Here is a 22201-nt window from a genome sequence, read left to right as displayed (position 1 = left end):
ACCAGTGAAAATTGCAGGGACCGCTTGCCAATGCCCTCGTATTCTCTCGGTGTGCCGAAAGCTGAAGAAATAAATGTTGGACAATTTAAATTAGGCGGTAGCGGTTCCACCTCTGGAAGCGATTGCCAGCCGGTCAGTTAATGTCGTTCGCAGGTTGGAACGCATATGGGGACGAAATTTCGAAAATATATTATTCCATTATGCCAACCATGTTTATTATCGGAATGATATTTGTTCTAGGCTTTTTGGAACACTTGAAAAAAGATGCAGGCTATTTATTCAACCCATTTGATTCGAGACGTATGCGTCTTCTTTGTTTGTAGATTGGAACACTTTCATAGATAGATCTAAGCAGTCATTAGGATAGAAGCACTGGTTTTCGCCATAGTATGTTATAATATAAATATTATATTATATTAATATTATTCCACATATTATGTGAAACATATCGATGGTCTTCTCTGAATAAAAGATTTCTGTTTGAGAAAAAGTGGGGTCCACCCCCACTCTAGCCTATGATCACTCTAGTGGAAAGGGACGATAACATTTCGAAAGAATAAATGGTAGTAGTAGAGAGCATCAACAAACTGTCAGATTGATTGCGGGCAGTCATAAGTTTGACTTTGACAAAGCAATTGAATCTTGCTTAAAAATGTCGAGAACGAAAGAAGAAGAGGAGAAGCATCAACTTCTGAGCCGAGAGAGCAAAAAACTGAGCGGTTACAAATGGCGACGATGTGGTGAGTTTGACGGGAAGCGCGTTCGCCGCCAGAAGTTCCGAAATTTTGACAGCTTACGTCTTATTATTTGCTTGTGAAAACTTAACTAACACGTGTCAGGAATAAATTTCCCAACACCGGATTGCTCAAGCTATCAAAACAGATTAGCTGGCAGCCGGAAAGTATAAATATTTGTTACCCTCACGGCTCGAGTGCGCTCCGATCCGTCTTGGGTCCCAGTCCCCGGGTGAAACCCGAACCGAACCCATTGCGAACGCTGCTGCTGCACACTGAAGTGGCAGTAAAAATTTCGGGCGGCAAAAATCCTCTCTCGTTGTGCGCGTTGTCTTTTCATCTTTCTAAACCGTCGAAAAGTGTTTGCCGCTTGCAGTGCAACCTTCGAAACTGATATTGGAAGCAGACAGACTCTGTAAATATTTACAGCTTTTTTCCTGTTTTTCAATCTTCCATGTAGTGTGTACGCAAGCAGAGAGGTAGGATGGTGGGAGGGGGCCAACGAATTTGACAGAACCGTCGGAAGCAGATCCCATTAAAAGGCAGGATTGCAGTCGTATCGAAAAAGCATTTAGCATAATAGGATCATAAAATAAAACTTAAATACAGTTTTTTTCTTCAGTTATTCGTGGCACTTTGGGTAGCCGAGCTCGTAAATTACGGGCCACTTTGGAACCCCTACATACTGTCACCTGGGACCTGGCTGCAACGAGTGGCGGGCGGTATCGTGTGGTATGTGTTTGCCACCAGGATTTTTACCCGGAGCTGCGGAAAGGATCAGCGTAGCGCAGGAAGCAACCACTTCCCGGCTGAATCCGATGCTTTCTTCCACTTAACCCTCGCACGTTCGCTTGTTCGCAGCGAAGGCTCCGTCTCCGTTTTCTTGGGTCGTGTTCGGATGTTTCGAAGTCAGCGCGATTGGCGTGATTTATGACTGGTGTTTGTTTTAAACTTTTTCTTCCGTCATAAAATGTGCCATGTGCGGACCCGAGAATGCATATTGTAGTAGAATGGTGGAATGTGTTTTTCTCCTCTCTTGTTCTCCTGGCCTATTGCAGAAGAGAACAAAAACAGTAGAACCTAATAAGAACCGCCCGCCGTGGAAACGTCAATGAGGCAAGACTAAGTGCCTCTGGATGGGCTATAAGTTCACTACAGTAACAGTAGGAAGGGTAAAATTTGAAGCGGAAGTATAACAACCAAATTGTGCTGCTAAATGGAATTCGTGCGCGGGTAAATTGTGACTATCCGCAGCGCAGGGGGTGAAATGATGCACGTTTCTTTGTTTTTTTTTTTTTTTTTTTTGTTTGGTTCTTTGTAACTTATTAGTATAAATTTAATGTGAAGCATATGTGCTAGAAAGCATCATGCTAGGGAATTTCTATTTTAATAAATAACGAAATGACATCTTTCAGTAATTTGTGCTTTTGAAACGTAGAAAAACAGTCGACAAAAGCTGTTTCACTGTCGACAGCATAGAGAGTTGTGGATTTCAGCAAAATTGTTTTGGATATCAAGAGCTTCCAGCTTAATATGGAAGTCAGCAGCTACATGGCGCTAGGTTGGCGCATTTCGTAGCACAGATGTATGTTGTACGGTTGGCCATCCACCCGAAAAGAAAGCGGTCTGTATACCTGGACCGAAGATCCCTGATCCCGTTTGGATCCGATTTTTGAGGTAAAAACTCTGTGTCAATCACCCCATCCATGTTTGGCTTGCTTCCATCCAGTCCGAAACTGTTGTTACTAAAAGTGTTAGCTTGAACTCCTTCAGGATGCTTAGGTGACCCGTTGAGTCACCTTCGAGCATCGTCACATTTCTTCGAAGCCTTAATGCATCAAGCTTTACTCCCTTCTTCACATGGAGATGTAGAGGCAGTAGGCAGAATATGGTTCTGCGCCGGGCACTGATAACTGGAAGACAGGCCAGTCGTTGAGCTTTTGTAAGTTTTGCCTGAGCTGTCATTTAATTTGTGATTTTAACCCCCACGTTCAGCCTCTTATCGAGAATGATTCCAAGATATTTGGTGTCATCTTCGAAACTAAGTCCTATACCATTCAATAGTGGAGGAGAGAATAAATGCATCCTTCGCTTGGTATAGGGCTTGATGAGTGTTTTAAAGGGGTTAATGTTTAGCCCTTTTTCTAAGCACCGTTAAGCATCATTTGCATACGACTAGATAGAGTAGCATCACATTTTTGCCGAACAATAAGTACTACATCATTAGAACAACCATTGACTTCGTAGCCTAGCTGCGATAGCTTGGTTAGGAGAACGTTTACCATCCAGTGACCATAACAGTGCAGAGAGAACTCCTCTCTGGGGACACCTTTCCACTGCCTCTACTGTGACAGACGCACCTCCAAATGCAGCTGTGATCTTCCTGCTCAAATACATTGCTTGGATGCAGCTCGTTGTAGTATTGTCGACTCCTTCATTTTGTAGAGCTGCGTAAATTGATGCAAAAGACATGCTATCGAGAGCTCCCTACATTTCAAGAAAAACGCAACCACTGTCTTTTTACTTTTCAGTGACTGGTGGATCGTCGTCACAAGGCAATGTAAAGCGGTTTAAGTAGATTTACACGGTTGATAAGCATATTGAGTTTATGCAAGGGTAAGTCCTTCGGAAACTCGCAACATATGTAGTTATCTGCAACTTTTTGCATAAACTTGAGAAAAGTTGACGTCAAATCGGTCTGGAAGGCATGGGTATGTTTTGTCTTTTTCACCCGGCTTTGGTATGAACACTACCTTAACGTTTCGCAAGCTGACCGGGATATGCCCCAGAGTAAAGCGAACTCGAAAATAGCCGATGAGCTCGGATTTTTGTAGAATGATTAGTAGAACGCCATCCGGTCAAAATAACTTAGAACAGTCGACCGGCGATCACTGCGGAGTCACGTGGCATCATGCGCTAGCCTGGCTCCTCAACGTTCGACCCAAAGGTGACTGTCGGGCCAAAGACATCCTGCGTTTCTTTGGTAGTGACAGGAAGATTTCTTTACAAGTATGTATACATAGTCTTGTTTCAATAAATATTTTGCGCTTAGGCTGCGGTGGCCTATTGCTGTATCAAAGGACCTTTGAAATTATGTAGGCAGACCAATTTTATGTGGTTGTTGAACCTTTTTGAAGCGCATCTGAACTAATTGAACAAACTATCAAGCCGTCTTTTTGAAAAATAAAATTAAAATAAAACAAAAAGATATTGAGAAAAATAAGGCAAAATAAATCAAATCAGAACAATTCTCTTAAGGTAAATTAAAATTAGCTTAATTTGAATATGAAATTTAACTTAATTTGAATTGATATAAAATCGATTTTATGTTATAATAAATTATATTTTGTTATATTACATACATTCCAATAATCCAATAGTTAATTAAATTGAGTTATATTCGATCAAATTAAATAAAATTAAATTAAATTCAAATAAAATAAATCAAATGACGCTAAATTAAATTAAGTATAAATGTATTAAAGTGAATATAACTGGATTGAATTGAAACTATATTAAAATAAATAAAATTGAATTGGATTGGATTAATTGAAATTAAATTGAATTGAATAAATTATAAGTAGATTAGATTGAATTAAACTAAATTAAGATAAATTATGTTATATCAAGTCAAATTGGATTATATTGAATGAAATCAAATTAATTTATGTTTAATCGAGTAAATTATGTTATTTTTAATTGAATTATATTAAATTAGAGCATATTGAATTAAACTCTATTCATTTGAATTGGATTGAATTGAATCAAATTAAATTGAATGAAATTGAGTGAAAATATTTAATATCAACGTAAAGCGAACCCAAATAAATTAAATTGAAATAATTTTTTTTTAATTATATTGAAATAAATTGAATAAAATTTAATAAATCAAAATAATTGTATTGAAAAAATTAAAATCAAAAGGAATTGTTTACGTTTATTAGATTTTGAACAAATTAAACTTTATTCATTTTTTTTCACAACACCAAACTTTATTCATTGGATTGTTTACTTTAAAAATATTAGTTCGAATAATTTAATAAAATTATTAAAACTATTGCAATATGTATTAAATTAATTTGAACTGAATCAAACCAAATTCAAAATAATGAATTAAATATGACAACAATGAAATATGTTGAATCAAATTGAACCTAATTGTTCAATGATATTTCAATATTTTTTAAAGAAGGAATATTCTCCAAGGATAGATATTTCGTAGAAGCTGAGCATTTCATTTGTGTTTTACTTAAAATACGATAAAAACAGCAACAAAGGAGTAATTTGTAAAATGTTATTTTGTTAAAGCGCTTATACCTTTGAACTGCTTCCAATCATACACTTAATGTATGACTGCGGACAGCAATTTTTCATTTAGTTTGATTAAAAGAATGTTCTCGAGGTTTTGCGCGGATAGTCTTGTACGTGCCGGTGACAGTACTGAAGCCAAGCCACTGAACGCACGCTCAACCGAAACTTGTGTCGATGGTACTGTCATAACAATAAATGCAACTTCTGAAAGCTCTGGATGCGAAACTTTACGTTCCGCCCAGTGCTTCCACGCATCAAACAAATAACTTTGCCGATTTTCAAGATCCAAAGCATTCACTTGTTTTATAAGTGTGTTGTGGTTGCTGCTAGAAGATGACGTAGGTGGGGGTCCTCCAAACTAGAGATCCTCAGAGGGAGAGATAAGCGATGAAAAACCGCTAATTTGGCAACTAGGGTTCACATATCAGAGGTGCCAGATCTCTTCGCAAAGCGCAATGTTCATTAACTTTTTTATTCGGCTCGTATAACTGATGGTGACGGTGGAAGTCCTGGGGAAAAATAAAGTGCATCACTAAAACCGCGAAGGTGTTAAATTTTATGTTTATGTTTAATTTTCTATACTTTCAGCATTATTCTGTAGACCATACAAAGGGTTTGTAAACCACCAGTTGAAAATCACTGTGATGAAGCAACTTTGGAGCATTCTCAATTCATGTTTTAGCAATAAAACATGAAAAACGTGTAAAAATAAATATATTCTTTATTGAACCTTATTGCAATACCTCTCAATGTGTTACCTTTCTTGTTCGTTTGGCTCGAATTTTTAACATGTTCGTTTGGCTCACAACACTTTCTTCGCATATCTCTCCCTCTGAGTGTTGCTACTCCAAACAGGCTCGTTAAGAAATCGTCAATTCTACAGTGACGTGTGCTTTGTTCCGGAATATTGGTCTTCGGTGTCTTATTCGAACGCAATGACTCGATTCGTTGCGATAAAGTTATTATAAATTTCTATAAAAAAAAATGTGAATATTTTGATATTATAGTTGCAGGAAATTATAAAAAATACTCTGTTTTGCTCCTTTTCCTCGGGAGATTGAACAGATGAGGAGATATAATTGAACCTGGGATTAATTAGCAACGCAGCTTTAAAGGCCATATTTTGTCGAAGTTGTTCCAGTCTTAATTGCAAAGATGATTCAAGAGCATTTGCTAAATCGTTTGTAGGCTGCTGCTCAACTTCCATAATACAGTGTAACCAGCGCATAAAAAATCACCTAGAGACATATGCCCAGACTGGATTTTTTTAGTGGCAACAAACACCGGTTGCAATGCATTTTTATATTGATGAATGAAATTCCAATATTCCGACAGATCTACAGGGAAATATATCATGAACTTTCAAATACTTGCGAAATGTATATATATTAGAAATTTTTTTATGACAATAATATGAACTTACCCAATTCCTTGAATTTTTTACCCATATCTGTATAAAATTCTTCGTGATCATTTAAATTCAAAACCAGCTCGTATACACCTCCCCATCTGGTTTTGGAGTATAATGGTGGAAGCGGAATATTTTTTAGGTCAAATGACGGCTTGTATGCGGATTTTCGACAATTTTTAGCTATGGCAGTAATGCCACGGATTCTACTGTCAGTGTGCTTGACTACGTCCGTTACCGCTAACTGTAAGGTGTGTGCGGCGCACCTCACAAGACAAACCTTAGGGGAAAGTTCGTTGATTAAATCTTCTAGGAGTTGCTCGTTGTCTTCATAATTATCGTAGTGAGCCTCCATCATCAATTTTTTGCGCACACGAAATTTGCACGTTCTTGTCTAGCTCTCTAACGGCTGCTAGCATGTTGGCGCCGTTATCGCAGGTCACGGTAAAAACCTGCTCGAGCGAAACATCGTACGTTCTCAAAATTTCCTCAATTTTCTGGACGATAAATTTGGCGGTTTGCCGCTCGTTCATTTCAAGCATTGCTATTGGAAAAAAATCATCTTAAATAAGCGTATAAGGAATGAATAAAAATAATTAATCCATTCAATAAGATGCCCAAAGTTTTTTTAAACAAAAATATTTCCTGTAAATTTATTCTACTTTGATATGAAAAAATTCTGCGTATTCCAAAAGAAAAACGAAAGATTACATTTTTACATGCTAAAACAAAAAAAAGGAAAAAACGTAGAAATAATTATTTACCAGACGAAACATATACATGTTGGACTCGATTATATATGGTTAAATCATCAAAAGAAATTATTTGATCATTTTGCATATATTTAAGAAACAATCTGAATAAATAAGATTTTTTTTGACTAACCAGAATTGAACTAACAGAAAACACGAACATTTTTTGATTTTTTATTTGTTTTTAATTTTTTTTAATTTTAATTTTTTTTTTCGTTTTTAAACTTTTTTATTTTTAGTTTTTTTTTCCTTTTTTCTATTTTTTTTTTATTTTATAAATCCATTGATTATGCAGTGCAGCCAAACTATTTCTATTATCTCTTCTTTTTCAAAGATCCTCAAAATTTTCCGCATGGGTTGCAATCCAGTTTTAGATAACCTCCCTTCCTTCTTCTCATACGTTACGTATTTTATGGACGTTCTCTTAAGACATTTATGTTTCAGATAAGCTATATTTGAAATAAAAAAATCGGTATATATAAGCGACTCTATATATAATCGAGTCCGACCTGTAGATTGAGAAATTACCAGTACTGTTGTTAAATTTAGGATTGAAATATAGATAGGTATTGTTTTGAATATAATTATTCACAACATCATAAAAATTATATAATACAATTTGCCTCTACAAAAATTTGAGTAACTAATTGCATTTTTATGGACGTTCTCTTAAGACATTTATGTTTCAGATAAGCTATATTTGAAATAAAAAAATCGGTATATATAAGCGACTCTATATATAATCGAGTCCGACCTGTAGATTGAGAAATTACCAGTACTGTTGTTAAATTTAGGATTGAAATATAGATAGGTATTGTTTTGAATATAATTATTCACAACATCATAAAAATTATATAATACAATTTGCCTCTACAAAAATTTGAGTAACTAATTGCATTTTTTTAGGAAACCTACGTTTCCATGATTTTAAAAAAAATATTTCAAAATATTCGAAATGGAAAAAAATTAACTGGACTAGGTCCAAAGATTTGCTAAATGTTTTTTTTCCTAGACCAAAAATCTACAGAGAATTATCGAAGTTTCGAAGATATTAATTATAAAACAGGTCATATAGAAAATAAGAAATAAAGATATTTTCACTGCAGATGGTGATGCAAACAATATAACATACCAAGGGTTCGGATAATGACATCCTGTCCATTCCAAAATTGGGCGTTCACACCCAGTATGTGCCGCCCATGGCGAGAAGCAGAGTCTATTTTCAGACAGATTAATTTGTTTTTCATCTCGGCGCGAATTGTTACTTTGATATCTTCCGCACAATTATTCAAAAGAGTGATAGTTGTTACGGAATTTGTTGTGAGACCTAGTGCCTCACAAATTGGGTCCAGTAATAATATCACACCTTTCGATTCCATTTTTTGTATTGGAATAACTTCAATTCCAGTCATTCTAACCACAGACTCTACAGCCGTTTGTGCGTCAATGGGTACCGCAGTTTTCCCCATACGGCGCTTTTTTGATTGAACAACTGTGGCAGCGTCTGTGTCCTCATCCCTAAATAAACCCTTGGCTCGTGCGAGCTCCGGATGTTCTGACCTAAGATGCCGGATGAAATTACCGCTGTCCAATCTCTGCGGTTTTTGTTTATACGTGCATGCGCTGTTTATATCTATATTGCAACACAACAATTGCAACACGCCCCGTAATTCGATGTATGATTCCGCAATACTTCTGAACGACCGTTTTTTTCCGCTTCTTCCACCCGCGTTCTTTCTAGCTGCATTACTTCTATCGATGTTGCTTCCACCGCCTATACAACTTGATCCAGCACCACTGTTATCATTAAAATTTTCACGTACATCAATAAGCTCTAACAGATTTGTTTCAACGCTCTCATTGAGGATATCCACGTCCTGAACAAAATTCTCCATTTCAACACAAAGACAAATCGAAAACCGCGAAAAACCTTTCTGAAAATCTGCAAAAACTGTTTTTGAAAGTAGGCCTTTATGTCTTCTTAAGCGACAAATGACGAATGAGAATGGATGGTAATAAACACAATTTATTATTAAGAGATTTGCCCAAAACTGAACGCGGTCTAATCCAAACACCGCGCTCAAATCAAAGGCCGCGCTGAGTTGTCAGATTTATGCTGTTCTTATTTGCATTAACCTTCATTGTTAAAGAATCAGGAAAACCCGTGAAGAAATCACTGCTGGGAACAGTGGAGACTAAAAAGGATTACTAATCACCACAGGAAAATCTATTGGATAATATACTCACTTCGTGGTTTCTGTTTTAAGCATTATGATATCGATCTATATTAGAATAACCCGTAAACCTGGCACCCCTGACGTCGCCTTCAGTGTGCTGCCAGAATCGAATTTTGTTTTGATTTTGGAAAGGGTTGCCAAGACAGGTAGATTTAATTTTGGCTGTTGCTTACAGTGTCCCGAGGAAAATATAATCGATTCGGCAACCAAGAAGGGCATTTAGTTTCAGAGTTTCTGTTTATAGCGCGGCGAATAAGTTTCAGTGAAACTCACAATAGCAAATCGTTCATAAGTTATTCATCAAGCGATTCCCGTACACGCACACGACGTGATGCGAGTCTAATATCATCATTGACAGCATCAGCCGATCAACAGGCTGTCAATAGCACAGACCAAACCAACATGACATCCTCTAAATGAAAAGAACAAAGGCTGTCATGACCGAACGAACAAAATACATGCGCAAGAATTAGCTGTCGTGTGCAATACGAGACAACGACGTTGGCTGTGTGAGCTCTAGCTGTATGTGATCTCTCATGAATAGCTTGTTCATAGCGCTGTTATAGCGAAAAGAAAGCCCGGCTTCACATATACTGTCGCAATACCGTACATTTAATAAGCCTGTTGTAGAGTCTGAATATCCTCACAAAATTGAACTCTTAATTTCCTTTTGGCGTTGCGTAGCTCAGCGTAGTATTTAGTGAAGGATGCTCTATAGACATCCCAATTGGACGTGATTTTACCAACCTGTTGAACAAGCATCTAGCTTCCCAACGAAGATTGCTGAGAGTTTCACTCCACCAGGGCACAACACGGCAGACTGTTCGTTTGAACGGACAGTTGATATGAATGCTTCTGTGATCCTCTGCTGTAAGTCACTTGCTGCAATGTCCAGGTCAACTGAAGTTCGAATATTTAAATGGCAATGTGTCCTTGAGTCAACCTGTTCCCCAATGTTCCTCAAAGGAGTTTCAGTTGGTTTTCTTTTGATTCCTAAACTGTTCTTCTCTAAAAAAAACCTAGATATCAAATCTGACATGTCTATGGTCTGATAAACTGGGTTCATCAGAGTTTTTGGCCTTCTCCGCTACCGAGGCGCTACATAAAATGCGACCTAAGACCTCTTGTCGAATAGCGTTAATAAAGTTGGTTCGTTGTTATAAGTAAAGATTGGACACGAAAAAAATTAGACACACAAAAATGGTCACCAAAAATTCAGTTTAGATTGGATACTTCTCAAATTTTCAAATAAAACACTAAATATTAGCTATGTTTTGGCATAAATAATTTATTTAATTTCCTCTTCGAAGCTAAATGCTCGTACATTCATTTTGACACTGTTCATGTGGTATTGGGCGAGGTTTTGTCCGTCTCCCTTACACAATTTCTCCCAGTTTTTCGTCAAAGCTTTGGTGAATTTGGGGGGTTCGCCTCCTTCGGGACCACATTAACGCCCTTCGCTTCGTACCAATCCATTACAGGCTTGGCGTAATGGCACGAGGCGAGATCCGGCCAGAACAGCGTGGGACCACGGTGAGAGTGGAGAAAGGGCAGCAAGCACTTTTGCAAGTATTCCTCTCGATAAATCTGTCCATTTATGGTGCCGGTTGTAACGAACGGCTTGCTGCACCGTCCACACTCGCAGATCGCCTGCTACAACAGTTACTTTCTCGCGAATATGTTTGTCTTTCTCCTCCGAAATTGTTCAGGAACCTCAATGCGGGACGTACCGACAAAAAACTGCAGGCCGGGGATTCATTTGGTGTTCGCCTTTATGTATCTCGTCCATGATGAGACAGCCTGGCTTGACCAACCTAACGGTACAGCTTCCGCGTGCACCCTTTGTCCACCATGTTTTGCTTGTCAGTCCAGTTTGACACCTTCTTGATCTTAAGCCCAGCCAGCTTCATGGTCTGCTGGACAATCATTTTGACGAATTAACCTTTTTATTCTCATCTCGGGTTGAAAGGTTTGGGTTCTTCTTAAAGTACCGTTTCCGGTATTCCGTTTTCGGTTTTCGGCCGATTCCAGCGCACCGCTCGATGTTCTTCGTCTCCCAGAACATCTTCATAACGCGGGCCACGGTGTAATCGTAGATTTCAAGCCTTTTGCCGATCCATCTGTGCCAGGATTATCCATCACCGCGCCCAAGATTTGCTAGCGTAGCTCTTATTGTTCTTGATCGCGATAAAATTTTACGCACATAACACTCTAAACTAGTATTACCCATAATTTTATTATTTTTTACGCACGCGATAAAAAGCTACACCCCAAAGAAAGTGTCGCATTTTTTCCGAGTCCAATCTGTAAGGTATTAAAGCAGGTACCTCTTGTGTTTACATCCGAACTGCCCCAGACTGTGGGGTGCGCGTTGGCATTGCAGCCTAGTATGAATGGCTTGTTGATGCTTCGGCAGTACCGCACAAGCGTTACGACTTTGGATGGCGGTATGTCATCCACGTTTCTTTCACTGCAATGGCAACCAAATCCCGTTGGATGAATTCTGTAATGGGAACAAATTTAATGTTTCTGTTTAGCAGAATTGCAGTCCTAAGATTTGACTGTAATAAATCAACCTTCCATTGGGTTTGGTTAAGCCAGAGATCGTGGTATCGTAGACCCATGGTTCTTAGATCAGTGCGACGGAACTTTTGTCAACCTCCAGCAAAGCACACTAGAAGCGCTTTTTGCATGATAGGGATTCACATGAACGCCGACTAGACGACACGTACTTCATCGGCTCTAGTTCAGTTCCAATTGGTGGACCGTTACCATCAGCGGTGACGCTGTATTAGGCTGCCATCGCACCCTCAGCAACTCGCTCCTGTTGCAGCAAACGGCAGGCGATAGAAGTGCGACTTCCACGTTTTGGCAGGTTGCGGCTCACAGTTACTCCTCTTTCGGTTTTTCGGCGGAGCCTTCGTCACTCTCACAGGATTGAGGGAGTCTCCGAATGTACCTTTCCTGCCTTTGCAACTATGTTCGAAGACTTTCTGCCAATCTGCCGCATACGTGCCTTGCCGTACTTGTAGTTCAGCCGGAATCTCTGTGCCGCTATTAGGTTAGCAGACTGTTGGTTTAGCTCCACCATCTGTTCGACGGTTTTTCCAGTGACATTGCGATGACCTACTCGCCATGCACGTATGGAGAAACTGTCGTTCTGGTTCTGGAGTAGAAGGTGAATTCTCTAATTTTTGGTGTCCACACTACCCTGGAAGTACCCTATGAATCTTAGGTACGAAGCTGTACTCCGTCCCACAGCTTGAGAGAAGATGCAGTGGTCTCCAGCCATCTAACTGTGTCAGGTTGTAGGGTAAGTAGCGAACCTAGATAGTCGATAGATGCGATAGACATGCTCTTGGCCTCCAGCATCTCCCTTTAAGTTAACCCTGACGTTTGTCGCGGTGCAGAGAGCTCTGGGCATGGCAAGTCTCAGGGCTTTTTGCTGCTCGGGACTTTAGCGGGTGTGTTAAGCGACGGTGTTTCAGTCGACCTTTGTCGATTGGTTGCAACCTGACCTGGGCGATTAGTCTGGTCGACTGGTTGACGAGCTAAGCTAGCAGCCTCCCCGCGTGAGTGGCCTTGGCTTAGCAGTCTCTGCAGGCCCCTCCGTTGCCATTTGACAGCAGCACGAGTTAACCCAGATTTTCCTTTGTCATTCGGTTGCGTCACTGGATCGTGGGGACCGTCCGTAGGGCACTCCTCTTTTCCAATAACCAAGAATTAGTGATAAAACTGAAGACGTTCATCGATTCGCTGTCAAGGTTGAAGTTATTCCCCAGTTTCATCTCTTTGGTTCTGCCAGTTGCGTGCAGTCTTGTACGGCTGCACCCAATAAAGCTTGATAACTCCATTTGTTACGGCAGAGGTAAGTTGACGAGACAGGGGTTTTAAATTAGCTCTTTTTTATTACTTAATTTTATTTTTAATCCCACGAGTTTTCCACGAAAGAAAGCTCCGCTGCGTGACAGGCTAAAGTACTATGGAGAGCGCCAGGTATATTTCAGGCTCTGTTAGTAGCTGGTAATTTGGGACATTGGACCCTCTGCTTTAGTTGTCAATAATACAATAGACAACAGACTTTCGAGACCATCATCAACTATGTTTAACAGTATGGAATGGTGTGATATTATATTAAATCATGTGAAGTGATACGAAATGACAAGACACGAATTTATTAAAAAAGATAAAAAATAATATGGATTTATATAAAATGTCATGATATAAACGATATGAAGTTATTTGACGAGATATCGATTGACTTAAAACGAAATAAACTGAAACAATAATGACATAAAATTATATAACATTGTTGCGCACGCAAGCAGCAAAATATTAATTACAGCAAAAATTGTACTTTTCTTCTTCTTGATAAATTAATTCGGCATCGGTTCACCTATAAGGCAATCCACGAGACAGTTGCGATCAGCCAGTCTGTTCAAGTTCGGTCTGTTTTCAACGAGCCTTTGGCATCCCTATACCGTGTAACAGTGAATGACAATCAACTCATGTCCTGGGCTCAAAATAATTTGTGCCCGCTGTCAGCAGTAAGATAAAGATGTATGAAAAGAAGCGGTGATATGCTATCTCGTTTACACATATGTTGAGATGTTAGCCCTTGAAACATGGCGTGATGCCAAAGGGGTGGTTTTCAACTTATGACAACTTCATATATGTTCGATCGGTCGCAGCTTGAATGCAATCCGGATTGAGAAACGTGAAAAACAAATGTTATCCTATCGGTAGCTCTAATATCGCGAGTTCCAATCCTAAATACAACAATAATTAATCCCTTTTGATATTATTACCGACATTAAAAGCTTTCGGTTATGGTCGTATTTTGGTTTTGCAGCTTGAAAAACACCAACAATAACAAACGATTGAGCAGTGAAACGTCACCCACAAATTGCCTTATATATGAGGCGCAGCTTCAATGGAATATAGAAAGGTACGGAGATGGTTTGAGTCTCGGGTTTAAAGGGCTTCTCTTTTGTTAACAGTAATGATGTAGAAGTCAAAAAATAATACCCAAAAATCAATGTTCGGTACATTTTTTCAAGAAATTTTCACAAGTTATGACAGTTTGCGGCTGAAAATGCCTACCAGAGTCGTTAAACAATGCGGAACACAATTCCAAATGTCTTTTTCTTGTTTTTGGAGATCTACGTCACGACCCCAACATGTGCTTCTGTTTACCTCTTTTTCGTTACTAATACTGACAAATGTCTTCTTCTTCCTCACCTTTGTATACCTCATTGGCGCAGCTTTACTGCCGTCCTAGAGGCTAGACACCTTTATTTTTATGAAAAATATTTCGATAATTTTACTCGATTTTAGTTGATGTATTTTGATATACATCGTTTATCTGTCAATTGACAACCCTCTAACGATAATGTAACGTCAATGAGCTATGATATACATAGAGAGGTGCCCAAAAATGCAACGTTAAATTCTTTGTAATATTTAATATTGAAAATATTTCGCAATATATCGAAAGTGTCTTGCCCCTAGCTGCCATCATCATTAGAAGTTGACTCCACTGCGATGGAATAAACAATATACCTACTCGAGACGCACAGTGTTAATAATTTCACCGAACAGCCAAGCAGTAGCCAGCGAAGAGTTAATTTAAAGAGTCTTTTTCAAGAGTCTTTTTCCTGACACAGACAAACATAATAGAAAAAGTTTCAAAATTATTCGAAATTGCATGAAATATTATTAAATGTAGATGGGTCATTCCATACGAGGTGACCACAAAAAAGCACAAGCTTGGACATGACCATCACAGATTTTGCTCAAAGTTGGGGGAATTATTCATTTACTGTCACTTTGGAAAAATCTTAAACTTGGTGTCGATTGGGATACCCCCCGCTCTGTGGGACCCCCCTGTTTATTGCAAAGTCACGCATTTTTTGTTCGAAATCTTTTTTTTTTCTTTTTCTTACTATACATAGACGTGAGATGTCCGAAAAATACTGATAGATGATTTGCGAAGAAAATGAACCAAGAAATCCAAAAAAAATATAAGTATTGACCGGAAGTGTTGCCAGATATATTATTTTTGTATTTGAAAACTAAATTTACATTTTTTACCAAATGCAGCCATTTTGAAATTTGAATTTGATAATTTCATCGTGTTTCTTGGAAAAATTCACAAAAGAAACAACTATCATCCCGAAGCAATATTAGCCAATCTCGAGCTATAACATTTTTACGAAAAAAGTTGTAAATTTCGTAATTAATTTTTTTTACAATTTATAGACGTAAGACACCCGGAAAATAGTGATAGGTGAATTTTGAAGAAAATAAACCAAGGAATCTAGAAAAAATATTATTTTTGACCGGAAGTGTTGCCAGATAGATTATTTTTGTATTTTAAAACTAAATTTGCATTTTTCGGCAATTGCAGCTAATTTTATTTTAAATTTGATGGTTTCATCGTGCTTCTCAAAAAATTTTACGTAAGAAACACTTACCACCCCGTGGTAATATGAGCCAATCTTGAGATATAACATTTTTACGAAAAATTAATTACGAAATTCAGAACTATTTTCGTAAAAATGCTATATCTCAAGATTGGCTCATATTACCTCGGGGAGATAAGTGTTTCTTACGTAAAATTTTCCAAGAAATACGATGAAACCATCAAATTTAAAATAAAATTAGCTGCATTGGCCGAAAAATGAAATTTTATTTTAAAATACAAAAATAATCTATCTGGCAACACTTCCGGGCAAAAACAGTATTTGTTCTGGATTGCTTGGTTCATTTTCCTCAAAATTCACCCATCACTATTTGTCGGGTGTCTTACGTCTATAATAAAATAATTACGAAGTTAAGAACTTTTTTCGTAAAAATGTTATATCTCGAGATTGGCTCATATTGCCTCGGGATGATAGTTATTTCTTATGTGAAATTTTCCAAGAAACACGATGAAATTATCAAATTTAAAATAAAAATGGCTGCATTTGCCGAAAAATGTAAATTTTGTTTTCAAATACAAAAACAATTTATCTGGCAACACTTCCGGTCAAAACTTATATTTTTCCTGGATTCTATGGTTTATTTCCTTCTAAAACCATCTATCAGTGTATTTCGGACATCTTACATCTATGAATTGTAAGAAAAACAAAAACCAGATTTTTAACAAAAATTGCGCGACTATGCAATAAAGAGGGGGGTCCTAGAAAGCGGGGGGTATTCCAATCGACACCAAAATTGGGATTTTTCAAAAGAGACAGTAGATGAACAATTCTCCCAACTTTGAACAAAATCTGTGATGATCGTGTCCAAGTGGCATGTACACTTCGTATGGAATGACCCAGACACAATTTTATTATAATCAGATTGTTACTTGAAACATTATGCATCAAATAGAGCGGGGGCCTAGTGTGGTTGGTAACGTCTCCGCCAACCACGCTCGACGCCTGGGTTCGAATCCCACCGCCGACATAGGTGTCGATGGTTGTGAGGTGGCGTGATCCACTCACAACCAACCCAACTGGTCTAGATTCAATCCTAGCCGACACCGGGAGATTTTCTGAGGCGAAAAATATCTGGGATCACGCCTTCCATCGCATGAGGAAGTAAAGCCGTTGGCGCCGGTCCGTTAAAAAACGGGTCGTGAGTTAGGGTCCTGGGTGTGGAGTCGCCTCCCTGGGCGTCGGTGATTGGCCACAACAGTGGCGGAACTAGACCGACGGAAAATAAGCGAGAATAAAAAAAAAAAATTATGCATCAAATTGTGAAAATTACGAAATTCTGTGTATCATCCCGTTTTTGTAAATTACATTTCTTGGATGGTAATTGACTATAGTTGACTGTGTTCCAAAAACCGGAAATAGCCGCAAATACTCATGTGGGTCCTTATTGACTGTTTTCAGAAACTGGAAGTCGCCATCTCGGATTTTGAAATAGCGTCTGGAGTTACATTACGGCCTCTGGTCGTCATCTCGATTCTGAAAATACTTATATTAGGATATTCAAGATTTTTCTCCAGGCAACCGGAGGCAGCCATTTCAAATTTAAAATGGCGTCTGAGGTTAGATTCTGGCCTCTAGACACGTCGCCGGTTATGACCAAGCCCGCTTTTCAAGAAAGTCAAAAACACCCACCTCTCACGTTCCGACAAAAATCTCTGAATCGGTAAAGAAAAAAATATATTGACAAGACCATCTGCTACGCGAATACATTCGAAAACTATTATCCTTTTGAGACGCTAATGTGAACTTAAATTCAAGAAGAAAACCTACTAATCGATAGCATAGACACTTCCTGAGTTAAAAATATTGCTCAAAATTGGGCGAGCAAACCTCTCCAGAGCACTCGATCACCAAAGAGCATTTATTCTTGTTTTTTTTTTTTTTGTTCTTCTCTACATATATTTGAAAGCGATAATTTATAGCGAACTTTCGAGTACGCATTCTGTAAACCCCACGCGTCTGTACGACCATTAAAGAACGTAATAAGCAATGAATCACTACAAGACAGTCAGAGTAGATTTGGAACCTTCAAAAAAACAATCTTCATGCAATTCTGATATCGTAGATTGCACACCTTTCAGCTTCGATGTAATGTTACTTCTATAGAAAAAAATAGAAAAAAAAAATTATTTTAAAACAACATATTTCGTACAATGAACGGTAAAATCCTGCTTTATACCTTAATCCAAACCGAAGGGGGTTTCACTCCAACTCCCCTAAAACGGTCCGATATCTGTGGGAAGATCGCACTCGCAAAGATAATAAATTTGCCCGCTGCCCAATCGTGATCATCTTCCCTGACTGGGACTGCCTGGGCCGGCCTTTGTTATCTGATTTGTGTACGCGCATTCTTCCTTTTCGAACTTCTGTCCCGACTTTGGGACAGGTTTTGGACGAAAAATCGTTTCCAATAACAACAACTTCATAAAATAAATCATCCGACGGTGACAAATGGCCGTCTGTGCTGTTGCAAAATTTTGTTTTTTACCTTGATATATTGATCACTTTCTTTACGTGTTTTTCCTTTCATTTCTGCTTCCAGTGCCAAGAGAAATGTACTTCTTCTGACTCGGACAATCACCGCCTGTCCTTGGTTCTGCTTCAGATGATCCGGAATGAATCATTGGTAACGGCTGATGTGGCCTGGGTCGCTGTGCCCAATGATCGCCGAATTACGTCAGGGCTCCAGCAGCAGTGCCTGGTAACCTGGGAAGTAGCTGGCGGCGGTCTGATGGGTAACCTGCTGACGGAGTCTTCCAGTGCGCAACTGTCACTGTGGCCCGAAACCAACTATCGGGTGCAAGTGACCTGTCGAAACAAGGTAAGAAGAATTGGTTACTTCATCAGACACTTAATTAATCTATCATTTCGGCCACTTTTATGTCAAAATTAATTTGTTTAAATGCCTCCGTCACCACGAGATTATCTTAATCGTAGTTGCTTTATTACACCTGCCAACTGCCCTGTCTTCCACATAAAAGCTTGAGTAACAATAAACCGGATCCGGGCAGCGTAACAACAATTCCTCCTATTTATTGCTTTATCGCAGCTGAAATTAGCTATCGTATAAAGTTTTATTGCTGGTTTATTATTTAAATTGCCCCAATTTCGGCAAATTATCATCCTATCTCAAGCATCATCCATCTAAGCGATTTATCTCGAACTCCCGCTGTTTGCTGATGGTTTTCAACATTCTATTTGATGTGTTTTCCAGCATACCGACGCTCTAACCCGTTCGGCACCGATAATCCTAAACACAGCCGGTGCTACCGTGGTTGACGTGAAACAGGAGGCTTCAACTCGGTTAACGTTAATTCCGCCACCACCGCCGCCACCGCCTCGTCCTTCTGTGAAGCAACTTTTCCTAGCCAATGCTGCTGATGACGACCGAGAAGCTCTGGTCGAATTACAGGAGCTGGATCCGGAATCCGGTCCGTCAGCGGTGCACCCTCAGCTAGCCGTTTGGCCAATCTCCCGCGAAAGTCAGCAGGAAATACTACTTCTTGGGGTGTTCGTAGCCCTGCTAATGTTCCTGCTCATCCTACTGACGATGGTGGTTTTCGGCAAGCGGAAGGCGACCCCTTCCGGTGCGTCCACCGACAAGCAGGTGCTGGTGGAAAACGACCGGCTGGCGGTGGAAATTCTACACGTTTGAGGTAAATATCGACACGGCGCTGCCAAGTAAAACGAACAAAGTCAGTAGGTTTAAGATGATTTGGCGATTGTAATTTACAACTATCCTAGGTTTAGGTTTAGGTTAGCTTAGGATTGCTGCCGTTCAATGGCGAACGATGCAATATAACTGAAACTATTCTATGTACCAAACAACAGTAAACTACATTTTTCATTACGGAAGAATGGTAGAAAAGCTCAAAAACGGGCAGCTGCCACCATTTGAAGGGCAGCAATCGTCACTAAGTAATGGTAAGAAGCTCAAATGTTCCAATATCCAACAACTACTAAATAATGATATTTTTTACGATTTTTCGGTGTGAAATAACCTAGAGAGGGTGAACCCAATTCTCACGTGTATAAACTCGAAGCAATAAAACTAGTAGTCCTTCGTCCACAAATGGAATTACACTATGTCACGAGTTGTAACAAATAAAGATACGATCCTCAAGATGTGAAATAATCGTTTTTTTTTTTTGTTCGCAAACATTTGTTCTCAAAACATCATTAAACTATATTATCAATATTTCAACTATCAATTGATTGAAACCTGCTCGAAGAACTTTTTCCAAAATAGACATGTTATAGAGACATTCAATATGGTATTAAATTCAGAGCAAATTTGATACTTCAATAAACAATGACAGATATTTTACCTTCACACCTCTGTCAAGCCAGTAGATCCGAGGGAATGTGCTATGAGTTATAACATCGAGTACAACATAGAAACGTCAAATCCAACGTTTTTGCTCTTCTTTGTTTTATTGCTTGTTTGCTGTATAAACGAAAATCTTGCTGGTCCTTTTATTTTCGAACGGAAGGCTCATATATAAAGCATGAAGAGTTTTTTTACTTTGATTACATCGTTTTTTTGGATAAAAACCGAATCCACTGTGTCTACCGCGTCTACTTAAGAATCACAAGGGCTGAGCCCCAACCGAAAGAGTAAAACAATTCGGCCGACATTGACGTTCTCGTATCAGGTTTGACGTTTTCGTATCAGCTTTGACATTTTTGTATCTTCGATGTTATATTCTGTCAAATGTACAGCGAGAGATAAGAAAAGGCATTCCCTCGAGTAGATCATTGCACGAAGTGACCTAACCTCACTTTTTTTTACCATTCAGAGTAGTTGTTTGCAAGGTTTTAGAATATGGAGCAAATAATGAAAAACTAGTAATTATGAACACATTTTTATTTTTGTAGCTCATTTCCGAGAGATAGGTATTAGAAAACAAAAATTTTCAGTTCCTTCGAGAAAAAACTCCCTGAACATTCAGAATCGAACTATACAGATCGGTGATGCACACTGATTGCAGGTTATTTGGCTCATAAAGGACTCTTGTGTTTACTCTACCGAATGGTGAACAAACTCACAATACCTAGCCTAAGGAGAATCCTACAACCCGCTCAAGTATAAGCTAGGATCCCAGCTAGGAAAGGAAATAGTGTTTTGCTATCGTTGCAGGAATTTCGACAATTGATTGCCACATGTTCAATCCGATACACACCGTGTAAAGTGCAAGTGCAGTCCTAATATTCATCAAATCTTACACTTAATCAAACAAGAAAAACAAGCTGCATAGCAAGTAAGTTTGATAGAATCAAAGCTGCGTTGAACGACTAGTAGTAACTTTGAGTAACTCTGACTAGCCTCGAAGCTGTATTTTGATTTCAACTCCGCAACCGAAACTAGTTCACCAACAATCATCAACAATATTCATATTGCTTTGTTCTGCAATCGCTAGAAAAATGACAAAAAACTGTTCGAACAGCGGAGTAAATTTCCTCGAACTGCAAAAATCTACACCCTTTGTGAAAAAAAACCTGCGCAAATACGAGCAGATTCGGCTCCAGGGCTTCACATTTTCGAAACAAAAAAAGGAACTCAACTTTCGCGCAGTCACATTGATTCGAGCAGTTTCCACTTTATTGTATTTCTTCTGGTTACCGTCATCAAATTACAGTGAACATTTTCGCTGTCAAATGTTTTTGGTTACAGATGAAACTGACTCTATTGATGGAACGACTGACGCAAAGTACGACTCTTTTCTTTTCATCAGCATGGCACACGCGTAAATAGTGTGAAAGGCCATGTCTTCGTCATCGCCCCAAAAATATTTTCAACTGCAAATCGTCAAACGACACTGACGCTGACGTTCACCTTCGTTTTCAATTGAACACTCAAAATATTTTTCACGTTATTGTTACGTGAAATTTTCTGTACTTATTCATTTTCTGTCATTCTGCATGATTTATGTGACGAACATAACATCTACGTAAAAATCACGTATACAAACTATGTTTTTTCACATAGCATCTACGTCTACTTGGCAACGTCAAACAGAATGAAGTATCGCGTGAACTCTCCGTGCGAAAATACAACGAAATCAAAATGGTGAAGCTGTTGTCTGATTCAGTCTTTGAACATAAAAAGGAATTCCTCAATGACTTCCCAATAAGTGAGCTTTAGAAAAACCATAAGAATCCGGCATCGAGATTTCACACAGATTCAGTTCCAATTGCGAGGAATTTCCTGAACATAAACAATTGCAGCTAACAGTGGTTATTGCTGGCGAATGTCGCAATATCATTTTGTCATTTT

The 22201-nt window shown here is 38.7% G+C and overlaps 1 protein-coding gene across 2 annotated transcripts in view; it reads left to right on the top strand.

Moving 5' to 3' along the window:
• Positions 1-22201, top strand: part of LOC129719019 (transmembrane protein fend-like) — a 250597-nt gene that overhangs the window by 202676 nt on the left and 25720 nt on the right. For both annotated transcript variants that reach the window (XM_055670340.1, XM_055670330.1), the window contains 2 exons: positions 18467-18745; positions 19139-22201. The exon at positions 19139-22201 is cut by the window's right edge and continues 25720 nt beyond it. In XM_055670340.1, coding sequence (XP_055526315.1) covers positions 18467-18745; positions 19139-19579 — 720 coding nt within the window. In that variant the 3' untranslated portion in view covers positions 19580-22201. The remainder of the gene's footprint in view (positions 1-18466; positions 18746-19138) is intronic.

Source organism: Wyeomyia smithii, chromosome 1 (genome assembly GCF_029784165.1).
Source record: "Wyeomyia smithii strain HCP4-BCI-WySm-NY-G18 chromosome 1, ASM2978416v1, whole genome shotgun sequence".
Taxonomy (NCBI): domain Eukaryota; kingdom Metazoa; phylum Arthropoda; class Insecta; order Diptera; family Culicidae; genus Wyeomyia; species Wyeomyia smithii.
This window is presented reverse-complemented; position numbering and strand designations above follow the sequence as displayed.